Here is a 19,543-nt window from a genome sequence, read left to right as displayed (position 1 = left end):
AAAGAATACTTCCTACGTATTCCCTGCGTGTCGTAGAAGGCGACTAAAAGGGAAGGGAGCGGGGGGCTGGAAATCCTCCCCTCTCATTTTTTTAATTTTCCAAAAGAAGGAACAGAGAAGGGGGCCAGGTGAGGATATTTCCTTAAAGGCCCAGTCCTCTGTTCTTAACGCTACCTCGCTAATGCGGGAAATGGCGAATAGTATGAAAGAAAAAGAAAAAGATATGGATAGTGACCAGAAGATGAGTCAGATAAGAAATTTGTACAGGAAACTGAAAGAATGTATTGTAGCCTCCTGTTCCATCCGCTGGGACACTATACCCAAGCCAGCACCCTCATAACTTCAAGACTAAACATAAATTTCTGTAATAATTAAACTCAGTATTTTATCTCCCGTGTGTGTGTGTGTGTGTGTGTGTGTGTGTGTGTGTGTGTGTGTGTGTGTGTGTGTGTATTAATGCTGCTTTCCTTTCATCCTACCGCAAGATTTGGTTGATAATATCTTAATGGATTAGAGAGAGAGAGAGAGGAAAGTGAACAGCACCAGTCATAAGTTTCAGGCCACGAACACACACACACACACACACACACACACACACACACACACACACACACACACACACCACCCAATTATCCGAATATCGTATAATCTTGGCTCGAAGATTATGCTGGACGATGCGTATGGCGTTTGTTGGTGAATATTCACATGATATTCGGTTCGGGATTCGACACACACGAGATGGAGGCGACTGATTCATGGCCCGTGTCTGGAATTCGAACCTGGGTCCTGCGTAGTTCAGTGTCAGCCACGCTAACCACTCCACCACAACCATGTTGAACCACTGCTGCTACAATATTGCTCTCACTCGCGTTGGTTGTACGTAAGGCATTGTCACTGCTGGCACATAACAGTAGCGTCACTGCTGTTACTGAAGTTGGGTTGTGATGTTACCAGTTCGTTACGATAAACCTGGTCACTGCAAGACAGGAGGATCACCGTTGTCACTGTATGCCATGGTTCCATAATGGTTCATGGGAGTTCCCTCCATAGTCTTTTCACAGTGTTCACTGCCGAGTCGGTCACTGCTACTGCTGTCGACAGCACGTCTTTTTCTGAGTTCCGACGTCACTGCTGGTGTTGGTCGAGCGAGTGGTGTCCTATGATGCAGTTCACTGTTACATGTCACTGCAGTGGAGAATCTCTGGTTATTCACTGCGTGAGGGGCTCCTGTCACTGCTGATACACTGTTTTGTAGAAGCACTGTTCCTGCTGCTGCTTCTGCTGCTGTTTTGTTCACTGTGTCATAGAACACTGCTGGCCACTGAAGCACACGTCACTTGCATAAACACTGCTGTTATTTCTCCACTGGCAAAAAAAAAAAAGAAAAAAAACCCTGGCGCGTTTTTATGACACCCAGAATCCTGCAAGAATAAGAAATATCATATTTTTTTTTTTTTTTTTAGATTTTCAAGCCTAAAAGAACGACAAGAGGCTTCGTCAGCGTTTATTGTCTTCGACTGCGAGTCGGATTACCTGCTGTCTTGGAATCCGGATTTGCCTCTCGGTTTTCCTTTCATGGTCTGTTAAAGTCGCTTTTTCTTGTTGTACGTTGTTGTTGTTGTTGTTTTTGTTTTTGTTTGCCACACTCTGGTAATAACATCAAGAGATTACGCCAGCTTTGTTGTGTGTCGCTTATGTTTTGATGTGATATCTTTTTGACAGGGGATAATATATATATATATATATATATATATATATATATATATATATATATATATATATATATATATATATATATATATTTTCCTATGAGTCCACGGGGAAAATGAAACACGAAAAGTTCCCAAGTGCACTTTCGTGTAATAATCACATCAGGGGAGACACAAGAGAGAAATATAACAGTCAGTTGATATACATCGAAGAGACGAAGCTAGGACGCCATTTGGTAAACATGTGATATATATATATATATATATATATATATATATATATATGCCCCCTCGCTGAGCGGTGGGATGCGTGTTCCAGTGTGATCCACTCCGGCGCCATAGTTTAGGGAACAGCCTAATCACCTCCTTACACAGAAGGGCACCCTCGCTCCAATTTTTCATAAGTGATAATTTAACCAACCAGGTGAGGCTATTTACCGCCACCTGGGGCCCCCATTGGTGGCACGCTCAGCGCCCCTAATGACGGGCTCAGCGGGGGGTCGGCCTGACAGAGGGCGCTGTGCGAGGGTCATCTGTATATACATATAGTCCTTATATTTAATGTCTCCTTACCGAGAACGAAGACATGATACCTTTTCTTCATTATTCATTTTTCTTCTGAATTTTTTCTTATCTCTTCATTCGTATCGTAGACTTAAACTTTTCTTCCCGTGCCTGAAGTGTTTTCCAGTTGCATTATCTGATTTATTTATTCTTCCCTTTTTTCTCTCTCTCTTGCAGGATACGATCTCATCGAGTGGCTGTTAGAGCGTCTGGAAATCGAAGACTCAGGTAAGAGAATCTGATCCTGTATGAAGGGGATTTAATCCTATAATAAGAGATTCTGATCTTAGAATAAGTGACTCTAATCCTGTGATAAGAGAATCCGATCCTGTATTAAGAGAATCTGATCATAAAATAAGAGAATTTGATCCTACGGTGACTCACATAAGTGGAGCTCTGGTGCCTGAGAGCCTGATATAGATGCCTTTTGAGCATTGGTGTTGGTAATAACCATCAAGAGTAGATGGGACAGTCAAGTGACGTTCATTACTAGTAGCGGATGATACTACTAACGGATACTACTGCTGACGTGTGGTCCTGCTGACACATGATCCTACTGACGCATGGTCCTGTTGACGGATTGCACTAGTGATAAGTGATATTTTAAACCCTAGATGGAACACAAAAGCCTTGGAAATCATTGTAAAAACAGAAGAGGGATTGGAGACTAAGACATGGGTATTGAAATTTACGTCATCTAACTTGGCGTTTGATATATATCTCTCAGTTTCAACGTAATTTATCTGTGTATCTCTCATCACACTTTGTTTCTCATATACTCCCTATCTCTCTCAGTGCTTGTCTCTCTCATCATAATAATCTCTCATCTTATTCTCTTGATCGCTCTCGGTCTTAATTAGAGCCAGAGAAAATTACTAAAATTATCTTATCCAAGTGCCATCTTCAGTCCTCCTTAAACACTCATAATTTCATCGTATTTCTCAATCCACTCATCATTAATCAAGGCTCCCTCCGGGCTCCTCATTGTCTTCTCACACCCACATCGATCTCCCTCACGCCTCAAGATATACCTCACACTTCCTGAACTTATAGATAATCTATGAGCGCCTCCTCTTCCTATATTCTTCTGTTATGAAGCAATCTTCCTCATCCCATCCTCATTGTCAGATTTTGAGATAATGTCTTTACTCTTCTTCCTGAGAACACACACACACACATACACACACACACACATACACACACACACACACACACACACACACACACACACACACACACACATACACATGACGTCCTATCTACGTCTCTTCCTCATGTATCAGATGAAATATATTTCTTTCTTATATATATATATATATATATATATATATATATATATATATATATATATATATACATATACAGTGTGGTCGAAAACTTGTTGAGATGGGTGGTTTGTGGAATGTCTAATCATTTCCTGGTAGAGGCAAGTGTAAGAGATTGCGCTGGGTGTAGGACGAAAGGAAAACTGATTAAAGAAATGGTGAGCGCTAATGAGCTTTGGGAAAGTCTCCTGTGTTCATAGATGCCATAGGAGATAGAGTAAAAAATCGCATAGAATGAGAGTAAATGAGCGTAGGAGAGTGAGAGGAATGTAGGGAAGCAGTGTGTGTGTGTGTGTGTATGTTTGTGAAGTGGCTTCTAGATATTGGAATACGGACGTATCAGAAAGAATACGAATGATGGGATGAAAAAAAAATGATTGTTAGTGAAACGGAAATTGGCGTTGCATGTTTCGCTATCCGAACGAGAAGGAATGCGTCTGATTAGGAAGAATACACGAAAAAGCGTCGGGACGTTTGAGAGAAGGATACAACCATATAAGAGAACACACTGCCATATTTTCAGTTACCACTGAAGCAACTGAAAGTGTGAATTCAGTTGTATCCGAGAACCTTATACTCAGTGATATCCAAGATCCAAGAAAAGATTTATTGGCTCCGTCAGTAAACGAATTACATCTCTAGTCTTGGCTTCATCAGACAACCTCGTAGACTCACAGTCGAGCCCCGACGGCCAGAGACGAGAGCTGGAGATCAGACATGTATTATCATACTGATTCAGTATCTGCAGAAGGCAAACACACTCTTCGTGATTATGGTTCTCTATCCCAGATACATTAATCATTCTCCAAAGTAAACGAGTCACAGTTTGCCGAGTCAAGCACTCGAAACTCATCACAACTTCCAGTCGAATTGTTATGGTTGTAGTATGAATTGATTCCGACGGGCGCATTTCCCCGTTGCCGACTTGCTTTACCAGTTCGACATAGAGGTAGCTCATGTTATTCGTACGAGTGAAAGGATATTGTGAAGTCTAATTACTATACGGGGTATGACAAGTGATAAGAGAAGCATTGTATGATCTGCAGATGAACTCAAACGAGAAAGAGCTTCACATTTGGATTGGATGACACTCACTCGCAAGTAATGTATGCAATTATTGGCTTTGATGAAGTTTTAAGAGATTTTCCATTAAGAACATGATTAAAAGCCCCGTCGTAATTACAAACAGATTATCATTTTTGCTTCTATTGGATTTCCTCCTGACGAAGGTTTTAGTTCAAGTTCTAAATCTACTCTCGTCTGGTATAAAGGAAAGCCAATCTTTCGGGAAATTGTGTATCGGAAAATCTAATTTTGTGGGCAAAAAGATATAAAGAAATTCTTCAATATATTGAAAGTTATTTCGCTCTTTGTTGGATGGAAATTGTCAGTGAAAGAATTGAAAGAATTGAGTCCATCATGTTTGGTAAGAGATGAGTGTCTTGGTCTTCCGTTAAACAGACATTGAATGACAAATGGATCCCCTAGACTAGAAATAACCCAGCCTCTGTCTACCGTACGTTTCACGAAGGAGAACTGGACATCTTGGCATCGCGTGTTTTAGGGAATACAAGAACAAGTTCATTTGATGCTCAAAGAACTTCGGTACTAAAATACGTATTTTTAATGAAGGGTTACAGAGACGGTCTGTCTTTCTTCATGATGATTCATTGGATTTTTGAGCCAGTCTCGCCCCTCCTGTCAGCACATCAGTTGATAAACCACTTGAGTCATGGGACAACAACAACACAAGCGTCCTGGACACTAACAAACACAGGTGTCCTAGACATTAACAAATACAATTGTTCTGAACATTAACAAACTCATGTATCCTGGTCATTAACAAACTCATGTATCCTTGTCATTAACAAATACAGGTGTCCTGGACATAAACAAACACAGGTGTCCTGGACTTTAACAAACACAATTGTTCTGGACATTAACAAACTCATGTATCCTGGACATTAACAAACACAGGTATCCTGGTCATTAACAAACACAGGTGTCCTGGACATTAACAAACACAGGTATCCTGGTCATTAACAAACACAGTGTCCTGGACATTAACAAACACAGGTGTTCTGGTCATTAACAGCTATTGACACTCCAACCCTCTACACTCTTCTCATCCAACAACACCCTCAGTCCTCTTCAGCCTAGCCAGATCCAGAGATGACAAAGCAGCATCAACACATTTGGATATACGGCAGTGTTTAGGTTCTTCACTAGCTTGAATCCTGGGTGGGTGATATACCAGTGGATGTGTTATGACAAAGACCGTCCTGGCCACATACTCCCAATATTCAAATATTGTTAGTGCATTCCAAATACTCAACAGTTCTCATCCTCATTCTTGCAACTTAAGGTGACTTGAACACTCTCTCCTATTGCTCATTCCATCCTTTAGATCCAGTGTCTTTCACTCATCACTAGAATCTATATCTAACTATTCACAACACTTAGATCTCATATACTCTCAACTACCTTAAGTCTGTCTATACCTCTCGACGTCCACACTCCTACCACTCAGGTTTCTCTGATCACTACTGTCCCTGAGTCCCCTAATCTCACACTTCCACCACTTAAGTTCTTCACGAAAACGCTTAGATGATCACTAATAACTTCATTCGCCAGTGGCAGTGATTGATCAACGATGTATTCAACTGATCAACGAACAAATTTGACGAAGGAAACCGATTCATCATCACTGAACGAGACTGGCTGTGTGGAACCAGCCATCAGAATGTTTACGTTGTTGTGCGCGTCGTTTTTGACCCCCTCGCCCTCAGACCCGGGATCATATATTGCTCTTGGCTACTCCACTCACTAGCATCATTAATAACTCTAACAAGACGATCAGTTTTATCCACATTATCTTTCTTTTTAAAGCCATAATACAAGAGAAATATTGACACGGCACGGGAGAAATTGATATGAAGCCAGTTCTTTTGTGTACTAGCAATATACCTATATATTTATCGTACTGCAATAATTTTCATCGAATGTCTAGGCCTATCAAGGATCTCCGATGGTAAATCTTTGGCTGGGTTATAAGGAAATGTATCTGGTTAGCGCCAGTTTCCAGTAAGATGTAGACCGTTTATTTGAGGTTGGATTACTATTTTGAATGCGTTGAAATCTCCTGGATCGTCAGATTAGACTAACGTCGTACCGATCTTGTTGGCTTCAAAACTGCGGCTACTGTCGGCTCCTGGTTAAGACTGTTGAGTGGCTGGTCTGGACCGTGGCGGAGGTGATCGATGAAAGGTCTCCCAGTAGTGCTACACCGCCAAGACGTAACCCTCGAAGGTAACCTTTTGGTCGCTTGCATACGCGTTTTTTCCAGGGTGTGCACTAACCGCTGGAGTGACTTCTTAGCAGTGACTTATATCTATTAATGACCAATGATTACACCTGATTCTACCGAACCACAGGTTACATGTCGAAAGTGCCTAGGCACAGTTCCAGGGCCAACATCGAGTGCAGCCTTGGGTTCATTTTTCAATATGAACAACAAAGTCTAAGCTGCATAGTTACTCCCCATTATAACGAGCTGAGAAGCGTTACATCAAACGTTGCAGCCTCAGGCTCTATGGCAGGAGGATTAAATCCTTACCATCGTAACTGGAAAGGAGTTGTATCAGCGTCCTCCAAGCCGTGAGCCTATACAACGTCTCACTGTTCGGTGGCTTGACAACGAACACGTTCTATCGATCATTGGAGACCCACCTCTTGAAATCGACTCCTGGTTCACACATACTACTATCCCTGAGTATCCACATCCTGAAACCACCTAACATATCAGTCAGCTACTTTACCTTTTGATATCTTTTATCAGGGTACTCCACTGTAATCAGATGTCCAGTCAGGCCCCAAGTAATTACGTTGATCAGAGTGAACATACATGATCTTGAGCGGGTGAAGATAATCCCCACGGCATGGGATCATGCAGGAAAAAGCAGTATGTTCCCTGCCAGTTTCAACCATAGAAGAACCAAAGGCTCCACGCACAACACACTTGTCTTCAACCACCATACACTTGACTACCGACGCGACGTATTCATTCACAGACACGGCAGGTTTAGCCACAGACACGAAACCCAGACGGAGTTCGATTCTCCACGGATATAACACAGGGAAAGTGCACAGTAACAGATGACATCTCAAATCCTTCGGTGAGTTTGTCTTCTTCCAGATACTGGAAGCAGAAAGATGGAAGTAGATATCATTGAAACGCTTTTTAACGGTTTGAATTATATTTGATTTAGAAAGTTTAGTTCTCAACGAAAACACTAGGTAAGACAACATAGTACTGTGTGTGTGTGAAGGAGAAATGTAAAGAGACGGGAGAATGACGTAAACACATCTCTGGCAACAGTTCATCGATGTAACTTGATAAGAATATAAATGAAACAGGAGAAGCGTATGATGGGAGGAAGGTATGATGAATATACTGATAGTAGACTATGTTGCAGCGCGAGACCTGTCTCTGATGATTGACAGAAACAAATTAGAATATTTACCAGAGACGCAGCGGGCGAGAGACTATGAGAAGCAGTGGTGAGTCCAGGAAACTGAGGAATGCCTGACCTACCACGAGAGAGCATGGTTGGGAGGATGATGAGGGTCGTGAAACCCTCTTGGACACCACTATCCTGTCTAAGGGAACTCAGGAAAGGTCTTCAGACATCTTTACTCCTGTTGGACCCAGGGATCGTCTCGATCAGGTGTGTGTTAGCCCGTTAGAGAAGCTTCTGTGGCAAGATTAAAAACAAACAGTGAGGAGGTGGCTGCGAGGGGAAAAGAAAACAATTTCCTTCAGAATTCGAGAAACCAAGACCCCCAGTAGCCATCAGGAGCTAAGATAGAAAAAAAAAGAAGTCTAAGGTATCCAAGCTATATCATTATCTGGTTTTGATTTATTAGGGATATGAGAAGTGGATTGTGAGTACGTGTATGACTTTCGTGCAGTGTTAACAAGTCTCCGTGATATACAACCCAGAGAAAGATGAGCAAGGCAAAGGTCCCAGTCTTGTGTCAGCTTTGGTCTTTCGACAGTTCGAGGGGAAACTTGTATAATGAATAACCTTTATGAATGATCATTACATCATGAACATCCGGCACCACAGTGTCTCCTGGCCCCGTAATGCCTCGGTGTGGTTTTCTTGTGGTCCCACAGTGTCACATCTCATCGAACAGAACACCGCAATGACGCCAGTCTAGTTCCCTCCGACACCACAGAGTGCCTTTAAGTGCCAGTCTTGGCTTCCTCGAACACCATAGCGTCCCAATCGGGTCTTCTCTGGCACCACAGTGTCCCTGTCGGGGGGTCTCCTCTGGCACCTCAGTATCCCACTCGGGTTTGTCTCGTTGAACTAGGGCAAATCCGCCGTCGGGCACGAAACAAAATACTAGTGAAGGCGCTCACCAAACGTGACAGGCAGCGATGTGTTTACTTTGTAACGGGAGATCACAGGAACATGACTGACGTGCCTCAACCCTCACCAGTTGAGATTAACATATTTTCTGGTTCATGTATTTTGTGTTTACTCGAGTACACAGGACAAATACACTCGATGGTGAGCTGCCAAATCATTTTACTTAAGTCGAAATTCCTCCTGAAGGGATCTTCTTGCTCAAGGTCACACTCTTACAGCTTGAAGGGACGCTGCGACGAGAGGGGACCCCAGTGACTAAATGCGAAGCTAATCTCTTGTTACACAGGATCAGGGGAACTTGTTCTCAGTAGCTTTTCATCAGGGATTAGAATGCCTGTTTATCATTAACTCGCTGATGTTTCTGACCAAACATGTGTTTATTACAGACTCACAATGATTGTTATCTCAGTCTCACCAGCCCATGCCAAGTGTCCTGTCCCTCCACATGACCCAGCATTGACTATCAATATCCCCACGTATACCTTTCAAATAAATTCAGTGTCACATATGAGGTTTGAATTGGCATAATCTATCGAACAAACATTTTATCCCCCATTTCTAAACAAGATCTAAATAAAGGAATTATCAAAATTATATATTAATATGGTGTGATATAAAACACCTCTGGGTTGAACACTTACCCTGATCCAAACGCAAGACGCAGACTACCACCAGTTAGCAGGTGTGCGTCTGTAGCAGAGGTGGAGAAGCAGTCAACTGAAGCTGATGGTATGGAGAGGACACTTGAGCATGGCGCATCTTCACCTTGTAGTGTTGAGGATGATGATGATGATGATGATGATGACAGTAGGTGTGTAGAGTTGGCGTGCACACACACACACCGTCTCTCACTTGGACCCACATTCTTGGCCTCACATTTGGAGAAGGAGATGTAATAGATATCTGGGCTGTTCCGTACCCTGCACTCGAGTGCATGACTCGTCATGCACTCGAGTCATTGAATGATTCATGCTTAGAAAGTGACTCACTCTCAAGTGGTGGTTCAAGTTTGGAGGGTTGAGGTGTGGCACTGAGCTGTCCCTCCCTAACTCTACTCTTTCTCCACCACCAACCACCACCAACCACCAACACCACCATCACTACCACCACCACCACCACCAACCACCACCACCACCACGCCCGTGCTCGCTCTAGCCCTCTTCCCAGCACACCTCGCCAAAGGTGCGTAACCCTCACTCTACGGCATGTCCAGCCACCTCCCTCCCTCTATGGCATGTCCAGCCACCTCCCTCCCTCTACGGCATGTCCAGCCAACTCCCTCACTCTACGGCAACTCGAGCCAACTCCCTCACTCTACGGCATGTCGAGCCAACTCCCTCCCTCTATGGCATGTCCAGCCACCTCCCTCCCTCTACGGCATGTCCAGCCACCTCCCTCACTTTACGGCAACTCGAGCCAGCTCCCTCCCTCTATGTCATGTCGAGCCATCTCCCTCCCTCTACGGCATGTCGAGCCGCCTCCCTCCCTCTACGGCATGTCGAGCCACCTCCCTCACTCTACGGCATGTCGAGCCACCTCCCTCCCTCTACGGCATGTCGAGCCACCTCCCTCCCTCTACGGCATGTCGAGCCACCTCCCTCCCTCTACGGCATGTCGAGCCACCTCCCTCACTCTACGGCATGTCCAGCCACCTCCCTTCTTCTACGACATGACGAGCCACCTCCCTCACTCTACGGCATGTCGAGCCACCTCCCTCCCTCTACGGCATGTCGAGCCACCTCCCTTCTTCTACGACATGTCGAGCCACCTCCCTCCCTCTACGACATGTCGAGCCACCTCCCTCCCTCTACGGCATGTCGAGCCACCTCCCTCCCTCTACGGCATGTCGAGCCATCTCTCTCCCTCTACGGCATGTCGAGCCGCCTCCCTCCGTCAACTGCCTTGTCGAACCACCTCCTTCCCTTTACGGCATGTCGAGCCACCTTCCTCCCTATACGGCATGTCGAGCCAGCATGCAAACATCCCAGACTCCCTCTGTGTCGTTCTGTGGGTAGGGTGTGAGGTTGCTAGTTGGTGGGGTTCTGCTGTGTGTGTGTGTGAGTGAGTGTGGGATGGATCAGTCTTCAAATTGACACAAGTCAACAAAGGTGAAAGAACTTAGGATGCCAGCACGGAGAGTGTGTTTGTATTTGCCTATTTGTCATTACTGTACGTGGAGGAAGTCCTTTTTTTTTTTCTACACACACGTGAGGATCCAATTCTTGCTGCGTATGTGTATGTCTGTGTTTGCTATCGTTGGTATTCTTGCGTGTTTGAGCATATGTGTGTGTGTGTGTTTATGTGAGTAAATATGTGTGTACTTAAAAGTGCGTTAATAGGACCGTGAATTTGTTTATTATTGTGAATATATGTCAGTATATTTGTGTTTATATGTGTGCATTTATGGCCATGTGTGTGTGTGTGTGTGTGTGTGTGTGTGTGTGTGTGTGTGTGTGTGTGTGTGTGTGTGTGTGTGTGTGTGTGTGTTTGTATTCGTCTATGGAGGAGGTTTTGTGTGAGATCATCTGTGAGCATGTGTGGATGTGTGCGTTGATGTATGTGTATTTGATGAGCGCGTGTGTGCCTTTAGAATCTGTGAATATTTCACGGTGCTTGAGGACTGGTGAAGTACATGTACAACGCCCTTGTATGAAGGCAAGAGAGATGAAATATAAATGATGAATATACAGTACCTTGGAGGTGTGTGTATGGGGGAAGTGATGATTGAGGGGTTGGTGATGAGCAAAGAGGAGGTGACTGGGGGGAGAAGCGGTGTGGTTTGAGGCGTGGAGAGTGTGTGTGGACCAGTTGTTTGTCCTGAAGAACGTGTGTGGAAATTGTCTGAAGAAAGAGTGTGGGTCGTGTACGGCATTCACGGATCTGAAGAAAGCACACGGGAGGGCTGACAGAGTTGTAGGATCGAATGTGCTACGGATGTGAATAAGTATGTGGAAAGCTACTTCATGTAGCGAGGGGTTTATTCTACTAGGAGCAAGGCGCGTATGGAGGCTACAGGAGGAATGGGTGAGTAGTGGTGAAGATGGATTGCCATCAAAGACGTGTGATGTCACCGTGGTTGTTTGATCTGTTCATGGACAGGGTGGTGAGAGTGAGGTAAATGTAAGGGTCATGGAACACATGGCAGCTCTGCATCATCCTAGGGTGTGAAGGTGCGTGGAAGGTGACCCGGTTGCTGTTTGCAGATGACACGGCTCTGGTGGCCGACTCTAAACAGATTCTCCAACAGCTGGTGACATGGTTTCAGAAAGTGTACGCACGGCGAAAGTTGAGGGTTAAGTAAGGACAAAAATAGGATATTGAGGTGAAACGTCTCATGGTTCAAGTGTGAGTTAAAAAAAAGAAGGGGGGAGGATCCGGAGGGAGTGGAGAGTATTAGATACCTTAGAGTGGACGTGATAGCTGATGGAGCCTAGGGCACTAAAACACATCACATATTGGAGAACAGGTATAAGATCCAGGCTACACTAAGATGCATGGAGGAGGGAAAGGTCAGTGTTTTCAAGAGCAAAAATAGGTATGCTTACCTCTGTACAATAGTTGTGACGCTGGTTTGGAATTGTGAGCACTGAACGCGAGAGAAAGGAAGAAGCATCAACCCGCTGGAGATGGAATGACTGAGGACGAAGCCTGGCGTGAGGTGGACTGGTTCACAGCGGAGGACTGGAGCTGTCAGAGGCACAGGTGTGGTGGCCACTGTAGTCTTGAGTGAGAGGGCCAACCAGACCCACCGAGGAATTCCTCACTCACTCTAAAGTAGTGTATCATTCCCCTGCCTCGAGGCTGTGTATGTGTGTCTATGTGCGTGTCCGTAGCTGTCTGTTGTGTGTGTGTGTGTGTGTGTGTGTGTGTGTGTGTGTGTGTGTTTCCATCATGGTGTATGTGCCTGTGAGCCTGTGTATTTGTGTGTCTTCCTTCGTGTTAGTGTGTATGTACGTGTATGTATATGTATGCGTGTATAGGAGTGAGTTTATATTAGTCTCAAGGTTTATATGTATATATTTCTCGATCACTCTGGGTTTTTTTGTTTTCCTCTAGTTTATCTAGATATCTTTTATTCCCCACTGTTTGTGTACAGTCACGCTTCATGTAAATATACGTATCCATTTGTCGCTTTATATGTGTTTTATTCTACTCAGTGTATATTCAGTGTAAATACAAGATGTATATATGTTGCTTACTGAGTGCTAATGTATATATTACAGCACATTTTTTCTTATTCACTTAGGCTCTATCCTGTAATATATTAGATTCGTTTGATTACTGGGGAGTTTTTTTAGAAATCTTGTGACCACTTCAGAACTACTTTGAGTCTATGTTCCAACAATGATGCTGTGCCTCGGTTTAATTTCAGCGTTTCTCCTTCACTATTCCTCTTGGTAGGTGAATATAGGCTGTCTCTGAGTTACCGTTCCAGCATCTGGAAGAAGGATTTTTTTCCCCTTCCATGTAGTCGTTCAGTCCATGAATTCTTGGTGTGGATGATGTGTTTCCAGCAAATATCTTACGTGTGTGTTCCACATCCCTCAGTATAGCTTCGCCATGACACTGTCCCGTATTATTACAACAGTGTGTGTCTCAGTGTGTATATCAGTGTAATGGCGAGTACGTCCCTTTCTCTTCTTTGATCCCAGTTTATTATTGGGTCTAAATTTGCTTCTCGTTCTCTTGTACTGTGGCTCAGTGTAGCTCAGTGTCATTCAGTATGTTCCAGTATCATCTCTATGTCTCTCAGTGAGATTCAGTGTATCACACACTCTCAGTGTATTCTAATGTTTCGGTCACCTTCAGTGTATCTTAGCGTTACTTGTTTCATACTGTGACTCAGTATATGTCAGTGTTTCTCTGTGTATCGTTTGCTCTAGAATATCTCAGAGGACTCAGTATGCCTTGACATTCCTCACTGAATTTCAGTATAACTCAGTGTATCCAAGTGTGCCTTATCGTTTTTCAGTATATCTTCTTGTGCCTCATTATTTACCAATGTAAGTCAGTCAGTTTTCGTTAGGGTATCAGTGTTTTGTGTGCTTGATCAGTATACAAACTTTTTGCTGGGGCTCACAATATTCTGTCAGTGTAATTCTGATGATGTCAGTGTCTATATTTCCCCCTTAGACCAACTTAGTCTCCTCCAACGAACTTCATTACAGTGTAAATCATCGTAGACATTGCTTTGTTCTCTCAGTGTTATTTGTTCTCTCATCAGTGTATTATATAACTATCTCTGTACGTGTGTCAGTATAAAATTCTCTTGTCAGTGTATAAGTATCATTTACCCTCCTCAGTATAACCTCTTAGTATTTTCCCTGTCAGTATACTTATAATCTTCCCCCCTTTGTATCAGTATATCTGGCCTTCAGTACCTCCCTAGTATTGATATCAAGTCGCTTTCAGTGTAATGTGTATGTACGTGTAGCTGTGTATGCCTCTCAGTGTACGTGTATGATCTCATACACGACTGTATTTTTCAGTGTATGACAAGCAGTATCTCTAGTCGAATTGGTTTCCCAATTTTTTCAATGAAATAGGTAGTGTAGTGTATGATTTACACTGTGGCGTAATACAGGGTGTATTCTGTACAGTGTATAACGTTGTATTATAAGTCAGTATATCAATTCATGTATCTCATTTTGAACGACAGAAGGTGACCCACTGTTGAACACTATACAATAGCCCAGTGTATGATGATGTATAACCTTTCATCAAATGCAGAATGTATGCATCATTGTGTTATACCTATTATTGTAGTGAGCATGACTGTCTATATTTCAGTGTACAATAGTGTATAATATCTCAGTAAATAGCAGGATATATTTCACTGTATGATTGCTGTATGTTTCCTTGATCACGTGTCGGTGTTGACGTTTTTTCAATGTGTGTGTGTGTGTGTGTGTGTGTGTGTGTGTGTGTGTGTGTGTGTGTGTGTGTGTGTTGGTGTGTGTTTTCCCTTGGCATTTGTGTTTGTAGATCTGTGCGAAGATTGGTATATATATATATATATATATATATATATATATATATATATATATATATATATATATATATATATATATATATATATATATATAAGATATGTATAACTACCTTCCTCTAAGTGTATCTCAGTGTATGTATACTCAGAGTACTTCACTATACATCAGTCAACGTATACAGGTGTATCTGTGTATGAATATCAGTATACAACAACGAATGCGTCTTGGGATATTAAAACTATATGTATGATAGAATATAAGAAAGTATATTTCTCAGTATGTAACTTTGTATATTAGTGTATAAGTGTATATATGCGTATGTATGTTTGGTGTACGTATTCTCCTGTATGCATCCTCCCCCTAGACACACACACACACACACACACACACACACACGGGGACGTGTATGTATCCCTCTGTGGTGATGGTGCATGTGTTCTCCTGTGTCCCCCATACCACAGTAGAGGGGCCTTCAGACCTTCCTCCTCCAGGCATCACCTCTTGTGACCCACTGGTGCTTGCTGGTCCTTAGCGTCACTCAGATACTCCCCTCACCCGTGTGGTCTACCTTACCCTTGGCGTCCGCATCCCCCACCTTCCTGTCATCCACCACACACACACACACACACTCCACCTCCACACACCACTCCACCACCCCATACTGTCTCCAGAGCCACCTTCAATTTTGATCAGCTTCTCCCCCTCACTATTATTGTGCCTCATTCTCACATTTTTCTCATTTTCCTCATTCTTCTCACCCTACATGCAAGCCTCACGACTGTAACTGTCCTCTGTTGCTATACCATCAACTCCTTCTCTCGTCCACACTGTCTCAGGGCTACACTAAGCTATCTCTCCTCAACTCCTCAAAGCCTTAGCCATTTCCCTGCTCCTGACAGTGTCCAGTGACTCAGCGTCAAGTCCAACATCTTCACTGAATACACTCCCAGAATGAATGAAGTTCACCAGACTTTTTAGTGTAAGGTTCTTGATACTTGACTCGTATCTTCCACTACAAGATCTCTCTTTGAGAATGCAGCTCTCTGACCCCATGATCCCATTTCATCTTCCTGTATTTACATACTGAGATGAATATCTCGTCATATTCTTCGCTTTCCTCTACACGACCACCTACCTTCTATCACACAACCATCTCCATACACCAACAGCCAGATAGACCATTCTCCTTTAATCTTTCACGAGCTGCCGGCGCATCCTGCTATATGTTCCCTTTCGAAGCCATTTCCCCATAAAGGTGAATTACCATGAGAATGTAGACTACGTCTTCCTAACGTATGGTTACGAATATTTACAGCGTTAGAGGAGGAGGAGGAGGAGGAGTAGGAGGAGATCGTAAAGGAGATTTAGAAAGACAAACTGATTGGGATTAAATTTAAGAAACATCAGTCTGAGTTGCGTTCATCCCTAAGTTATTCTTCCCAGTTCTGAATATATAGTGTTCTGATTATGGTGAGGCAGGGAGGAAGGAGTTCACGTTATAAAAGGTAATAGTGCAGAGTGAAAGAACTGGAAGCATACATAATTCAGACAACGATATGTAAGTGAATTGGTTTGAAGATCTATGTGTGTGTGTGTGTGTGTGTGTGTGTGTGTGTGTGTGTGTGTGTGTGTGTGTGGGTGATATGAGAGGCTGCACGTCTTCGCAGTATACAGACACAGTATTCTATTCAGAAGTTTGTTTCAGTTTCTTATGACGTATGCATCTCACTGCCCAACAATGTATAAATCTCACTGCACCACAGAACATGTACCTCAGCGAACGTCAGTGTGATATGTAGTCAGTGTGAAACACAGCTGGGTCAGTCACACCATACTGGGAAACATTGCCTCAGTGTTGACCTGGGTATCAGAATTCGACAGTATATCAGTGTACAACAACGGCTATTTTCCTTAGCTTGTTTCATTACTTAGCAGTGTATAGCACTACAAGCCTAAGATAATATTCTAGATACTATCTTAACGTCACATATTAGAATGTTCAACACCAGTATTTTTCCCTCATTTTTTTTTCAATATAAGACAGTCTAGATGCGATTGAATGCCACTTTGAACGAACGCACGCAGCTTATAGTCTTTCGATAAATGTGTCTCAAACTATAAGATTTGATTATTGAAGGGACAGAGGGCAGGCAGCCAAGAATGTAAGCAACTCTTGCTCTATCATTACTCGTCCCTGGCCTTGCTCCAACGGTGCAGACTTGGAGCGTAAAACCTCTAACGGTTCTACGATAGAGGACTGGAATCCCTTTTTTTGCCTCCGGTTCCATCATCCTTTGGGCCACTCGCCACACCATGGCCACGTCCTTTCTACCAGTGGACGTGCTTCGTGGAGGAGGCGCTGCCCTCCCTACCTAGCTACCGTGAGGAGGAGGAGGTGGTGATGATACCCCCAGCCAGGCGGTGTGCGCGCGCGTGTGTGTGTGAACAGGAGTAAGAGAGCAGTGTGACAGGAGTATGAGGGAAGTATGGGAGGAGAGAGAGAGAGAGAGAGAGAGAGAGAGAGAGAGAGAGAGAGAGAGAGAGAGAGAGAGAGAGAGAGAGAGAGGTACAAGTAAAGCTGGGGAGGGAGGGAGGGGCGGTAAGCTTGACCTAGTATGTCTGTGTCTCTTATCTATTTTTCTCTCTCTCAAAAGCTTATCTTTTCTCTTCTGATCCTCATCAACACACACACACGAAATCTCTAGGTCTGGATTGCTTGCAAGCACGTAGCGCCGGAGGCGTGCCATCATCACCCTTAGGTATACATACCTCTCTAGTGATCCCTAGAGCTAGAGAGTATACTTAGAGTATACCTAGAGAGAGAGAGAGTAAAATGGTGTTCTCTTTACTTTCTCTTTCTCTTCTCTCTTCCTCCTCCCCCGCCCGCGACAGCCGAGGCCATCCACCTGGCCAACCTGCTATGTCAGTACGGGTACTTCTTCCCTGTCGGAGAGTCACGCTCGCTCATCGTCAAGGACGACTCCTCCCTCTACAGATTCCAGGTACGTGGCCAGGCCAGAGAACCTAGCTCTAGCTAGATCTAGCTCTAGCTCTCTCGCTTTCTCTCTACTGCTCTCTCTCTCTCTCTCTCTCTCTCTCTCTCTCTCTCTCTCTCTCTCTCTCTCTCTCTCTCTCTCTCTCTCTCTCTCTCTCTCTCTCTCTCTCTCTATCTATCTATCTATCTATCCCTCTATCTTGATATCAGTCTGTCTATCTGTTTATCTATCTATCTATCTATCTATCTGTTTATCTATCTATCTGTGTCTCTATCTATCTATCTATCTATCTATCTATCTATCCACCATTCTATCTACTTGGCCATCTTCTTCTTCTACTGCTTTTAACTGGACTGCAATTTTTTTTTTAATGTATGTATCTTTTTTAAGTAGCGTTAAGACCGGACCATCTCACTCAAACCTTTGGTCTCTGTGTGTGTCTCTGTAACCATGTAACTCTCTCACGTCTCTCTGTAGAATATCATTACAATAAACATTTAATCATTATATTTCAGATAACAGGCAACAGGGTTTGATCCTCATCATTCATCATCTCTCATACGAAGTGCTATGTCTTCTTGATCCTGGTTATCTTAACTAATGGACCTTAATTAATATCGCTGTTCTGACAGCGATTACCGTGTCATAATGAAGGAAAAGCGACGTGTGTGTGTGTGTGTGTGTGGTAGGTTCAATACTCTATGCCAGAGGGAAGCTGTCTCTGTTAAAGAAAAAAAAAAAGAAATATCTCAAAGGGACTTTTGAGAAGATCAGAGAAGTGTCCGCCATTGCTCATCCACCCCTTGAGAGAGAGAGAGAGAGAGAGAGAGAGAGAGAGAGAGAGAGAGAGAGAGAGAGAGAGAGAGAGTCAGGATAGTCTGGACGACCCACAGTCGCTGAACAACATGGTACCAGCCATCCACAACCTCGTACAAAGTTAGATGGTCCCCCTTTTATCCCTTCCTCAACTTAATCCTATAACTGACATTGTCTTTAAAATATCAGTAAATGTGAGTCAAACTCGTACGTCACACGTAGGAAATGACGAAGAAGGTATGAAAGACCATGTTCTGCCCGCTTGAGATGTGTTTTTCTTTTTTTTTTTTAACAATCGCAGGGTTTTTCATTTTATCAGAGGTAATTGGAGAACTTACATCCCCCTTGAAGGTCAAAAATGCTCCTGGATTTTTTTTTTAGGGGGGGGACTTAACGTGACGGAGGGTGGCGGGTGTGCTACGCTGGGGTATAATGTGTGGCCAAAGTTATACTGAGTTCCAGCCACAGTTATACTGAGTTCCAGCCACAGTTATGCTGAGTTCCAGCCACAGTTATACTGAGTTCCAGCCACAGAGACAAGTTCCAGCCAGTTATACTGAGTTCCAGCCACAGTTATGCTGAGTTCCAGCCACAGAGACGAGTTCCAGCCACAGTTATACTGAGTTCCAGCCACAGTTTTACTGAGTTCCAGCCAGTTATACTGAGTTCCAGCCACAGTTATGCTGAGTTCCAGCCACAGTTATA

General features: G+C 43.6%; 1 protein-coding gene across 17 annotated transcripts in view; it reads left to right on the top strand.

The window, feature by feature from the left end:
* Positions 1–19,543, top strand: part of LOC139765155 (uncharacterized) — a 346,502-nt gene that overhangs the window by 251,657 nt on the left and 75,302 nt on the right. For 14 of the 17 annotated variants that reach the window (XR_011716593.1, XR_011716592.1, XR_011716590.1 and 11 more), the window contains 3 exons: positions 2,451–2,501; positions 10,192–10,218; positions 17,919–18,028. Coding sequence is in view for 13 of the 17 variants with exons in the window: in XM_071692359.1 (XP_071548460.1) it covers positions 2,451–2,501; positions 10,192–10,218; positions 17,919–18,028 (188 nt within the window). In the remaining 4 variants the exon portion in view is untranslated. The remainder of the gene's footprint in view (positions 1–2,450; positions 2,502–10,191; positions 10,219–17,918; positions 18,029–19,543) is intronic. The other 3 variants (XM_071692369.1, XM_071692362.1, XM_071692371.1) reach the window with 1 other exon arrangement.

The sequence above is a fragment of the Panulirus ornatus genome, chromosome 53, assembly GCF_036320965.1.
Source record: "Panulirus ornatus isolate Po-2019 chromosome 53, ASM3632096v1, whole genome shotgun sequence".
NCBI classification, from domain to species: Eukaryota; Metazoa; Arthropoda; class Malacostraca; order Decapoda; family Palinuridae; genus Panulirus; species Panulirus ornatus.
Note: the sequence above shows the minus strand (reverse complement) of the source record. Positions and strands in the feature narration are given on the sequence as shown.